The sequence below is a fragment of the Bufo bufo genome, chromosome 6 (assembly GCF_905171765.1).
Source record: "Bufo bufo chromosome 6, aBufBuf1.1, whole genome shotgun sequence".
NCBI lineage: Eukaryota > Metazoa > Chordata > Amphibia > Anura > Bufonidae > Bufo > Bufo bufo.
Window position 1 is genome coordinate 35,732,318 of NC_053394.1, and position 13,550 is coordinate 35,745,867.

At 43.3% G+C, this 13,550-nt stretch overlaps 1 protein-coding gene across 1 annotated transcript in view; it reads right to left on the reverse strand.

Moving 5' to 3' along the window:
• Positions 1-1,903: 1,903 nt before the first annotated feature.
• The window catches only part of HPSE2 (heparanase 2 (inactive)), a 311,923-nt gene continuing 300,276 nt past the window's right edge, over positions 1,904-13,550 (reverse strand). Inside the window, exon 12 of the mRNA XM_040437147.1 lies at positions 1,904-2,475. Within this exon, the coding sequence (XP_040293081.1) occupies positions 2,310-2,475 (166 nt within the window). The 3' untranslated portion in view covers positions 1,904-2,309. The remainder of the gene's footprint in view (positions 2,476-13,550) is intronic.

Consider the following 13,550-nt stretch of genomic DNA (forward strand, 5'->3'; position numbering starts at 1 on the left):
TGATTTGTCGCAAATTTCCATTTTGCATCTCATAATTGCCAACAGTCTCGAATTTGTCCCTAATTTTTAGAGAGAGTCCTGGCAAATTCAGGTTGACCTGGGCAGAAAATAGGTAGGTCTTGTGTAAGTCCCAGCCATAAATGGGCAGTCCTGGGAGGGTTTCTGCTTCCTCTCGGGTGGGTCTTACAGCCTTGGATTTGCCAACTACAATATTGGGAAGAGATTTCACGTTTCAATATCTGTGTGTAAATCCACAGCACAATCCGTATGTAACATGTGGGTTTTGCTATGGATTAACAGTGGACTAGTGGTTGAAAATTTTCACCATGTGTAGGAATATTCTTAAAGGGGTTGTGCAGTGGGTTTATACTAACGACCTAGCCTCACACTAGGTCAAAATCTGGTAGACGAGGGTCCGACTCCCAGCACCTCCACTGATCAGTTGTTTGAAGAGGAGGCAGGGCTCGTGCGAGCTCTGCTTCCTCTTCAAGATTACCTGCAAGCCGTCTCAATTGTAGAGATGGCGGGGCGAGCACTTGTAGTTACAATGCGCTGCCACTGCAAGCGAGACAACGTGCAGATAGATCTCCAAAATAAACTCACTGCAAAACCCCTATATGAGTGGACTGTTTCTGTATCTCCATCCGCTCCTCCTAGAACCGCAATCAGATACCCTGAGTTTCTGGATTGATGGGCGTCCCAGCAGATGAGCTCCATCATTCAGACTTTTATTTCATCGTCTGTCAATATGCTACAGAAAAAGACAACTTTGGATAGGCCCCTTTAAGTCCCTGTGCACACAACCATACTTGGGATCAACGTAAGATGTGGTCATGCAGATACTGCACAAAAAAAACATTACAATTTGATGCACAGAATAAGGGCTTATTCAGACGTCCGTATGCTATCCGCAAAAATGCGGATCAGTTTTTTTGCGGATTAGATGCTGACCCATTCACTTCTATGGGGCCCTTTTCTATTCCACGGTTCCACAAAACAAATGAAACATGTCCTATACTTGTCCATGAAAATCAGGACATGGCCCCATTGAAGTCTATGGGTCCGCAAAAATACTGAATGCTATCTGTTTTTTTGCGGACAGCATACGTCCGTCTGAATGAGCCCTAATGCATATAGAAATGCAGTTCTAACGTTAGCTATATCCATATGGTTAATGTCAACCAAACCATTTTGGCAGGGCCTACTGAACGTCTAACGTGTATGGGGGGGGCCTCCCAACTCTCTCCTGACAGCAGATGTCAAGGGAAAGATGGGTCAGGCTTGCTGGATTTCAATCAAGCGTGCATTTGTACACTGTATAGTAAAATAAGGAGGAACAGCTTGGATGCCAGCTATCTGACATGTATGGCCAACTTACTGGAAGTCCTCCTAGGAGAAGGCCCGTCCCTGATACAGAAGCTTACATGGTCTACTGCAATATGTGGGTGTTTGCAGGGGTTCTCCATTAGTGCAGCTTCCAAAATAGCTTCTGAAGTAAACCTTTGGGTCTCCATTGGACCTGTGTCCTCTATATTAGAAAGCTTAGCTTGGAGACACAGGGGGGAAGGTAATACAGCTATCTAGAATCTAGAAGGAGGAAGCGGTACAGCTCAGGTTTAGGCCAATCCTTGTTGTAGGAACGTGTAAAGTGCCACCTCTGACCACAAGAGCCACGACAAAGGAGGTTGAATAAGCATCAAACTCTCTTGTTGGCATGAACCACCACCAGTGGAGGGCTCCATGTTGATCTTATTCCGACCCACTGTCCTCTACGTTTGATTGACCCTTCCAACCCAACCCTAGTGATGTACTGTATGCTGCAGCACAGTGCTACACAGTATGACGCCGCAGTAAACCTAACATATACAACAGTGAACGTTGTCTTCTATAAAATTTTCTGTACATTAGAAAATCAGTGATTTTGATCGGACTATGGAGACTATGGAAGACGCTTGTTTGTTTTTCCACTTGAATTGTGAGAAATATGATGTGTCCTGTAGGAACCAAAAGAAGTCCAACATCCAATTCTGCAAATTTGGGTTACAAAATAAAAACAAAACATTTTCATTGGTTCCCATGGGGGACACCACCCGGTTATGAGCTTGAAGAAACTACAGCTCGTGTTCCCACCCCACCAGCAGTATATTCAAGGGTTACAACTGGCAGGCGGCACTTATCCGCCCTGCAGTCACTCGGTGGCCTGGAGCTTGGTGGGGAAGAAGTCTTGCAATTTCACGCTTTTTGTCTTTTAGTGAATCAACATGTCTTTGGTTGCAGCTCTGTTCTATTTCTTATGGCAGAAGCTATGACTATCGATATCTGCAAGCCACGGCGTTTACATTCTTTACCACATAGAAGCCAATGGTTAGTGGAGGGATGACAAGGGTGCGGCCAGGTCGCAGTGGGCGGAGCTTTAGATCCGGGAGTGTTCCGTCATCAATCATAACAAGACGCTGTCCGTTCAGCTGGACTGACCTGAGGAAGAGACAATCATGAATGAGTCAGTGATACATCAGATAACCTTGTCTATAACCTGTCTGGTGATCCAGAAGTAAAAGATAGACAGGAGATTAGCAATTTTCGCTGTGTTCCTTATCCAGCGACCTGCTGGGGAGTGTGTAGAGGATGAGAGTGGTAGTCAGGGTGGTAGTGGTGCTCACAGATCAAGGTGGCAGTCCCCACACTATCGCTCCCTAGGGCCATGCAATGACAAAAGGACACGCTCGATCTTCCCTCGGAAAACTCCCAGGAGTTGGGTCTCCTCCCTGGTGGTAGTTGGGGAGCCCTTGGTGTTGGGTGTTTATCAATAAATAAGTCTCTCTTTACGAAAGTGCAGAGTGGGAGTAGTAGTACATCCGGCAATAACATGGCACATTTCCATAGCAGTGCAATCCTTCCTCAATAGCAGCGTAAGGACCTCTTGGGTTGTTTTTCAGGCATTTGGGTTTCTGGGCCAGTTTTATACACAATTTTGTGTAGTTTTTTTTTACAAGAATTTTTGGTGAGATTTTTAATTTCTTACAGTTGTAATATGCATTTTTTGTTGGTGTTTTTCATGTCTTATAGAAAAAAAGCACCATACTGAGACCCACAAACACCAAAAATACTTTGTATCGAGTGCGTTTTATACTGCACTACAGACTTTAAAATAGCATTATGCCACACAAAAAAAGCCAAGATAAATACTCAAAAACACTGCAAAATGGTGTTTTTAACATTAGCTTCTGGCCAGTTTCACACAGGTGTCCCCAGTCTGAGGCCCCCTGCACACGAACGCGTGCTTCCCGTTGCCGTATTGCGGACCGCATTTGCGGATCCGCAATACATGGGTGCCGTTCCGTGGGCATTCCGCATCACGGATGCAGACCCATTCACTTGAATGGGTCCGCAAATCCGGAGATGCAGAACGGAAGCACGGAATGGAACACTACGGAGTGCTTCCGTGGGGTTTCGTCCCATACTTCCGTTCCGCAAAAAGATAGAACATGTCCTATCTTTTTGCGGAACGGCCAGATCAAGTGAATGGGTCCGCGATCCGCTGTGGCTGCCCTACGGACCGTGTTCGTGCATTGCAGCCCGCATTTTGCAGGCCGCTGCACGACCATGGGGCGCACACGTTCGTGTGCAGGGGGCCTGGGAAACATGTTCCGCATTTCTCACACCCAGCACTGCTCCTCTAACACGAAATCACAACATGATGACTGATGGTGCTGTAAGTTCGTCTGACCGTGGTCCTACTGTACTGTACTCACATACAGTGGTCTACTACCCTCCCTCCTGTCTAGCCTCAAGTGCTATTCAAGCATTCTGCAAGTTCATAGACTGCACAGAACCTCCCAAATCTCTGCAGGACTTCATTTTCTTCCTAAGCAACATATTGGAAAGGGCAGAGAGAAAACCGCCAAAGCCACACAGCGCTCACACATGTACCTGATGTATGCATGGCAATAAAAGATATAACACACTGTCATAATAAACTTAGCAGAAAAACTGTCTTGACTCAACCGAGGAGGGTCTCACCGCTCCTTACAGGAGCAATAGTCCATTAGCAAGGGGTAAGCTCCAGGGCCTCATAGGCTACATTGTGATCAGGCTCCAGAAAGAGATAATCAGCAGACACAGCAGAGACGTAGCATGCGAATATTACAAAGCTATCACTCCTTGCGTGTTACAGGGCTGTTTACTGGCATAGTAGCCATCATATAGGATATTTTTTATGATTACATATTATTACCACTTTTTATACCACCTGGAAAATATGAATGAATATAAAGTGATTTGCAGTTGCAGTGTGTTACCACTAGAGGGAGCTATTGTAATTGAAAGAAAACCTAATATATCTAATATGGCCAATCTCCTGGTGTTATCAAGTGCTGTCAGTGATCCTACTTCTCAGTCTCCGGTAAACCATTTCACTTTGGAGATGGTCGTGACCGTACATGGATTTTTTTTTTTTTTTTAGTATCTTACACTGGGCACATTCTTTCAACAGCCATGGACAGCGAAGATAAAATACTACTTGATGTCAGATCTCACTGATAGACCATGCACAAAGCCTTGTAGGGCTAGCTCAAGCTACTATGATACCTTTCACTTAATGACCTGTTCCTTCATTCTGGAGAAAAGTACTTTTAATCCTGAGCAGTTAGGACACTCGGTGCACCCTTGCTCCTCCTGCCTCCTCTGCAGCCCGTCCCTCTCCTTGATTGATAGGGATAGGTGAAGTGATAATGCAGGGACCCTGTCAATCAAGAAAGAGAGGGAGGGCTGGCAGAGGAAGAAATGTCCAAAAAACGGATGCAAAGTTCGCATCAATTTGTGTCCTTTTTTTTAAAAAAAAAAACACTAATCCGGTTTTACAATTTTTACCTGGGAACAAGGCAAGTGATCTGTGATTGGTTGAGTTTTTGGACAAGGGGAGGACAATAATGTTTCTTCATTTTTATTTTAAATGAATGCTATTTTATGCAGTCAGTGATCCCCATTACTTTCACCTTGCCTGCAACTGAAAGAGCTGCATAATTTTTTGAAATTTTTTTTTGCAGGTTGGAAAAGCGCAGATATCTGCACCTTCCCATCCAGTAGAAAAAGCGTCAGCAACGCAAAACAGGTAAAACGGATGAATTTTTGGCATCAACTGTTTTCTATAGAAGCCTATGTATCAGCTAAACAGATTTTTTTTTTTAGCAAGAACCTAAAACAAAACAAAAGACAGGGCGTGAAAAGAGCCCCAATATTTTAGTTTGTTTTTTTTTGTTAAAAAAAAAAACACTTTACAGTCCACAGTCACTGCAGGTCTAGAAAGTACTGGCACGTTACTATGTATGCAACACCTCAAACTCATTTGCTGTATAAAACCTGCAATCATGTAGACAGTGAAGGTAAATGGTCTCCAAATGGAGACGCATGGTGGTCAACTGTAATCTGTAGGTGCAAGTGTTCAACTCGTTTCTTATCAGGTTGAATGTATTAACAGTCTACAGGAAGCTCCAGAGCTCCCCCTAGTGATAGATGCAGGCAGACAGAATTTTATTTCCCTTTTTGGTGTTTTTATTAGTTAAAATACAAGTGTAAAGTCTGTTCATATGTAGCTTTTCCTTTATGTTTAACCATAAAAAACAACCAGTATATTATATGGAGGCTTTGACAGATGCCTAACAGTGGCATCCGTCCCCATAGGCCAAAATTACATCTGTTTAATGTATACATCATGAAAAACAACGGAAAAGTCCATGATGTACAGTACAGACCAAAAGTTTGGACACACCTTCTCATTCAAAGAGTTTTCTTTATTTTCATGACTATGAAGGCATCAAAACTATGAATTAACACATGTGGAATTATATACATAACAAACAAGTGTGAAACAACTGAAAATATGTCATATTCTAGGTTCTTCAAAGTAGCCACCTTTTGCTTTGATTACTGCTTTGCACACTCTTGGCATTCTCTTGATGAGCTTCAAGAGGTAGTCCCCTGAAATGGTCTTCCAACAGTCTTGAAGGAGTTCCCAGAGATGCTTAGCACTTGTTGGCCCTTTTGCCTTCACTCTGCGGTCCAGCTCACCCCAACCCATCTCGATTGGGTTCAGGTCCGGTGACTGTGGAAGCCAGGTCATCTGGCGCAGCACCCCATCACTCTCCTTCATGGTCAAATAGCCCTTACTTTCAAAGTTTTCCCAATTTTTCGGGTGACTGACTGACCTTCAATTCTTAAAGTAATGATGGCCACTCGTTTTTCTTTACTTAGCTGCTTTTTTCTTGCCATAATACAAATTCTAACAGTCTATTCAGTAGGACTATCAGCTGTGTATCAACCTGACTTCTCCTTAACGCAACTGATGGTCCCAACCCCATTTATAAGGCAAGAAATCCCACTTATTAAACCTGACAGGGCACACCTGTGAAGTGAAAACCATTTCAGGGGACTACCTCTTGAAGCTCATCAAGAGAATGCCAAGAGTGTGCAAAGCAGTAATCAAAGCAAAAGGTGGCTACTTTGAAGAACCTAGAATATGACATATTTTCAGTTGTTTCACACTTGTTTGTTATGTATATAATTCCACATGTGTTAATTCATAGTTTTGATGCCTTCATAGTCATGAAAATAAAGAAAACTCTTTGAATGAGAAGGTGTGTCCAAACTTTTGGTCTGTACTGTATACGTTTAACAGGTGCCTGCGATGGATTCGGCACATTATCTGTTGCCATTTTTTTAAAGTAGACTACGTCGGGATAAAATAGCGTAGTCTACGGCGTCATTTCATGCCTTTTTGTGTGCGGTATACTGATGTATATCAGCAAGATAGAAGTTAAAAGGACACTCTTTTGGCCTGAGGACACATTAGGAGCTGCGTCGGTGTACACGCCAGTCATAAACAAACACAATGTGAATGGGACCTTTATATAGTTCATATTTCATTTAAAGGGGTTGTCTCATTTCGGCCAATGGCATTTATCATGTAGACAAAGTTAATGTATTGTGATTCTCCATATCGCCTCCTTTGCTGGCTGGATTCATTTTTCCATCACATTATACACTTCCCATTTCCATGAGTTATGACCACCGAACAATTCAGCAGCAGCTATTGGAAAAAGCATTGGCCTATGCGCACTCCTGCGCTCCCGGCCACCAGAGATTATGGCATGACCACCACTGCCGGATTGCAGGGTGGTCATAACTCTTGGAAACAGGAAGTGTATAATGGATGGAAAAATGAATCCAGCCAGCAAAGGAGGCAATATGGACAATCACAATACATTAGTAAGCGCCTTATTTTCGAAGTAAGACAACCCCTTTAAAATACGTTTTCCTGATTTTCATACACGTGGAAATATTTGTAATTCTCTATGTAGGACGATAAGCTGTAGGTCATGGTCCTGTCTGAGGGAATCACAAATGGTTTTGGATCCGGCGGCGTTGTCTGTGCTGCCTCCACGTGGTCGCGGTCTCTGCCGACTTCTCCTGTGTATAACTGTTTTGTACAATAAAAAGATCACATTACCATAGCTGGCAAAAGTGTTTAACACAAAATCCAAACATGTCCAAACCTCTTTAAGATTAAGAACATTTGTTTGGAAATCTTGGAATCTCAATTTTCTACCAATCTTTACAAAAGAGTTAAATGTTTGGGTTTGTATCCAGAGGTCTGGATGAAGCACTAAATCTCAGGACATTAATCTAAGCCAGGGCTGACACACTAAACACTACATAATATTTCTTGCTTTCTTCTCTATTCCCCTTTTTTAAGAGGGTCGTGGGTAGAATTTAGCGTTGTAAAAGCTGTGGCTTCGAGAGAATTCTTCACAATTTAATGACTGTCTGTATTTAAAATGCTCTTGTAGCTTATTAAAGATGCGGCAAGTAGCGAAACCACCCGAAATCGGCCAAATATGCACAGCCTTTAATGGGACTGAAAGAAATGGCAACCCTCATCAAAGTCCAAGCTGTTGTTTTATGGGGCATATAGTGACATTTTGTTGTGTGTGTTGCCAGAATTGACAAACATCTGCTTATCTGTCTGCATTTTAAGTAGCCACCGTAGTGGAAATGAGGGTGAAATGACAGACTATGGGAAATCCCGAGCCACCACCATGGGAAGGAGGGGACAGCGGGGTGGACATTGCCAGGAGTCAGGATTCACCTATTCTGGGACTTGGACTTCTCCACAATTTCTTCAAAGCACCTTGTGTTCTGTAAGAAAAAGTTTAAAGGGAATGGCTACTTTCTGGCTACGGTTCGCCAGTATGTAGGTAAGATGACCATATGACGCTAATATGGCCTTTATTGATGCTCTGTGCCGTTCTCATAAGCCATGCCCCCTTGCTAGGCATATCTTCTGTGCTGTCCGCATACAGATCCTGTCCATAAAATGGCTGCTGACGGAGGGTCATGTGACCAGACTCCTCCATTTATACACACAGCACACGTGCAGATGGCCGATGCAGCAGTGTATTTGAATGGAGCAGAATGAATGATATCTCTCTTCCATCAGCGGCATTTTATGGTCAGGACCTCTGTGTGGACAGCACATAAGACTTGGCAAAGAAGTGAGCATACCTTATAAAATATAGAAAATGGTACAGAATATCAACAAAGGATATATTAGTAGGTGCCATATAGTCATCTTACATACTCATTGGTCAGAAGAATCCAGAAAGTGGCCAACCCCTGTAACAATTGTGTCCACCTTAAAACACTATATTACAGTTTGTATATATTGAATTAATTTGCATAAAAATTTGAGTAATTATATTACCATACTGATCCTGAGTCACAGCCTGTATTCCACTACAGAGCTGCACTCACTATTCTGCTGGTGGAGTCACTGTGTACATACATTGCATTACATTATCCTGTACTGATCCTGAGTTACATCCTGTATTATACTCCAGAGCTGCACTCACTATTCTGCTGGTGCAGTCACTGTGTACATTGCATTACATTACTTATCCTGTACTGATCCTGAGTTACATCCTGTATTATACTCCAGAGCTGCACTCACTATTCTGCTGGTGCAGTCACTGTGTACATACATTACATTACTTATCCTGTACTGATCCTGAGTTACATCCTGTATTATACTCCAGAGCTGCACTCACTATTCTGCTGGTGCAGTCACTGTGTACATTATTACATTACTTATCCTGTACCGATCCACAGTCATATCCTGTATTATACTCCAGAGCTGCACTCACTATTCTGCTGGTGGAGTCACTGTGTACATACATTGCATTACATTATCCTGTACTGATCCTGAGTTACATCCTGTATTATACTCCAGAGCTGCACTCACTATTCTGCTGGTGCAGTCACTGTGTACATATATTATATTACTTATCCTGTACTGATCCTGAGTTACATCCTGTATTATACTCCAGAGCTGCACTCACTATTCTGCTGGTGCAGTCACTGTGTACATTATTACATTACTTATCCTGTACCGATCCACAGTCATATCCTGTATTATACTCCAGAGCTGCACTCACTATTCTGCTGGTGGAGTCACTGTGTACATACATTGCATTACATTATCCTGTACTGATCCTGAGTTACATCCTGTATTATACTCCAGAGCTGCACTCACTATTCTGCTGGTGCAGTCACTGTGTACATTGCATTACATTACTTATCCTGTACTGATCCTGAGTTACATCCTGTATTATACTCCAGAGCTGCACTCACTATTCTGATGGTGCAGTTACTGTGTACATACATTATATTACTTATCCTGTACTGATCCTGAGTTACATCCTGTATTATACTCCAGAGCTGCACTCACTATTCTGCTGGTGCAGTCACTGTGTACATTATTACATTACTTATCCTGTACCGATCCACAGTCATATCCTGTATTATACTCCAGAGCTGCACTCACTATTCTGCTGGTGCAGTCACTGTGTACATACATTACTTATTCTGTACTGATCCTGAGTTACATCCTGTATTATACTCCAGAGCTGCACTCACTATACTGATGGTGGAGTAACTTTGTACATACAGTACATTACATTACTTCACACCTATATTATATTCCAGAGCTGTATTCACAATTCTGCTGATTGCTGTTAGAAACGTGAAACAAACCCAGACACATCCCTAACAACTTAGCGCAACTATAATGTAGGGTGCAATTCGTCTTCCTTATATCAGATTCCTGCGAAGTCGCTGATTTAAAGACAACACTTCTCAGAATGTAAATCAGAAGAAAATGGTACTTGTAGACTGTGAGGCGGCAAAGCATGCCTGGTGATTTTAGGATAGTAATGTAATGTATTGACAATTCTGCTCAATCTATTATGTAAATGCATTATATATGTAAATGATAAAAATATTCTATAAGTAACCAAACTACCAACACAAAATGCAATAAAGCACCTATGTAATAAGTAAGGCTGCCCATGTTGTATAAATTAATTTGCAAAATAACAATTATAATCTAATACGTTGCTTTGGTAACAACATTGTGTTTGTCAAATTATTAGTACATGTCCTTTATGCCAGTTTTACCCAAGTATACAATTATGTATGTATGGCCTATCCACAGAAAATGCCATAAATGTCTGATAACTGTGGGTCCCACCACTGGGACCTGCTCCCATCTCAAGAAAAGGGCCCCCAGGACTGAAGAGAAGACCACACATCTCTCCATTGACAGCCAAACACACTTAGCAGTGCCATAGCAATGAATGAAGTGAGACAGGCATGCACCGTCTCCTCTACACTCCAGACGGTGAGCAATGGGGTCCCATTCTTGAGATAGGTTTGGGTCACAGAGATGGGACTTGTACCTATCAAACATTTAAAGGGAATCTGCCACTGTGTAGCTCGCTATGAAACCATCTTACATGCCAGATGCACGCTTCACTGTTTGGCGCAGGTGCGGCATAGTACCGAAGCTGACCGGCAGATGGATTCTGTACTGTGGTGGCACCGAACAGTAAAGCGAATGAGTATTTGGGAGACTTTAGAGCCAGGAGTGAGGACGTCTTCTCTGCCAGGCCCTGTTTTTCAAACAGCAGAGGCCCGCAGCTAATGTCTGCGACCGGCAATAATGGAGATTGCAGGCATTTAACCCTTTAGATGCCGTGGTCAAGCGTGACCACGTCACCTAAATGGTAAAAATGGCGTGCCTCCAGGTTAGGATCAGCTCTCCCATATTGCAACTCGGAAAGCTGATCCTTCGTTCTAATGCGCTGACTCTCTCTCTGAAGAGACCCAGCATATCATAGCTGCAGTTCCTATGGAGGCCTGCAGGTGGCAGGTCAACATAGGATAACTGCAAATGGAGCTTATACTGTAGTTCTATGGAACTACAGTATAAGCTACAAGAAATCTAATTAGTGCGTATTGTAGCTTCATAGAGGGACTAAAAAAGTTTTAAAAGTAAAAAAAAAAAAATTTATATAAAAAAATAAAAAATGTTAAAATTTTAATCACTCTAGAATAAAATAAATAACTACATAAACAATAAAAAATAAACATCATGGGCATTGCCGCCTCTGAAAATGCGTATATTTATCCTATACGGCGAATGGCGTAAGAAAAATGAAAGCGCAAAAACTAAAAAACCTCCGTCATTCAAGGGGCTAGGCTTAGCTCCATTGATTGGAGCTACGCCTCACTGCGGCTCTGTGATCTCAGCACAGATTCAGCCTGGTTTTCGGCACTGAGACCCGTGCCCCTAATCCTCCGTGTGAACCTACCCTAAATGTAACATAATAAATATAACTAATAACACTGCAGTGTGGACTGTTTCATATTGTTTTAGAATGTTGTGAAATGCGTGGCTCCATGTGAAATTGCCTTCATGACGTGAGTCTATCCTGAGACAGTATTACAGCATTTCTGGGCTCCTGCTATGAATGGCTGGAAAACAGACCTGAGATTGCGGTGCCTTGTTTACATTTAACTAAGCAGCCAGTTTACTGGCACCATAAATCCAAGGAAGCTCTTAAGTACACAGTCTCGGATCTGGGAGGTCTGCATTTTTCATCTCCACCAGGTTTATTCATAGGTAACGTACAAGTCAAGTGTGAGAAGGCTCACGAGATCTGTCATGGCAACACACACATTGGAACTTATCTCACTGGATAAACCAAATTGTTCACACCTGCCGTCACCTTTAACCTAGATTAATGTTACTCTTGCTATTCTTATTCACCATGACAGCCGTAAGTCATAGCATCTATTATCCACCAAATTCCTAGAGGTATGCTGAGGAAAAGAACAATGGCTGAGACCATAAAGGTATTGTGCAAGAATGGGGGGGGGGGAGGTATATGGCAAACCTCCTCATTCGTCCGGACCTGTAAAGGGAAAGATTACTTACCCGCTTCCCGACACCTCCCTCCCGCTGCTTCTCCTCTAGGCCTGCGATGCTCTTTTGGGTTCCCTCAATGTCAACATCCAGTTGGACATCAACACAGCCAATCACTGGCTGCTGTGGTGAGCGTATCCCCTTACTCTTGACACAAGAGGATCTGGTCTCCGCTGTGGCCAGTGTTTGGCTGCAGAAATGCCAAACCGGATGTTGACATAGAGGGAGCCCAGCGGAGCATCATAGGCCTGCAGGAGAAGGAGCGGGGAGCCAGCGCCAGAAAGAAGTTCCAGACGAATGGTAGGGTTTGCCAAACCAGCCCATTCTTTCATAACTTCCCGTCCCGCAGGTTACCGGACCTGTAAAGGGAAGGTTACTTACAGTACCTACTTCCCGGTGCTGGCTTCCCGCCCCTTCTCCTCCCGGCCTGTGATGCTCCGCTGGGCTCCCTCTATGTCAACATCCGGTTTGGCATTGCTGGGCTTCCTCACTGTAAACATCCGGTTTGAATTGTATGCAGCCAATGACTGGCCGTGGTGGAGGCCAGATTCCCTTGCGTCATGTGACCATTTGTCATGATGTAAGGGGAGCCGCTCACCACCGCAGCCAATGATTGGCTGCATCAATGTCTAACCGGATGCTGACATTGAGGTAGTCCAGCGGAGCATCGCAGATCTGGAGGAGAAGGAGCGGAGAGGAGGTGTCGGGAAACGGGTACGTAATCTTCCCTTTACAGGTCTGGTACAGTTTGTGTTGGGAGGAGGGGTTACCAAGACTCCCCACTTCCTCATTCTTGCACAAACCCTTTAAATGAGTCAGAATGGCGAAAAGAAAAAAACTAAAATAGTCATAACTCCACCGAACCTTCGGCACTCCCATTTCAATGCCTCCCAGGTCCCCACTGATTCCACACAACAAACAGGAAATACCTACACAGCCAATCACCATCCACGGCGGTGAACCGCCTTCTGTGGAAGCAGAGATAGGCGGAGAACTGGGGAAAATTGGTTAATACAACCGCTTTTACATTTTTATGCTACTTTGAGCATTTATAACATTGAAATATTGGTCAAAAAATCCCTTTAAAGAATGGAGAAGTTCCATATGGTTGACTAGCAGAGGTGAACATGGAAGAACTTCAATCCGACCACAGAAAAGTAAGGAGGTAGACCGTTATCTCCAGAGACACAAGATGTCCACATCATGGAAAGATAAGGGGAGATGCTGTAAA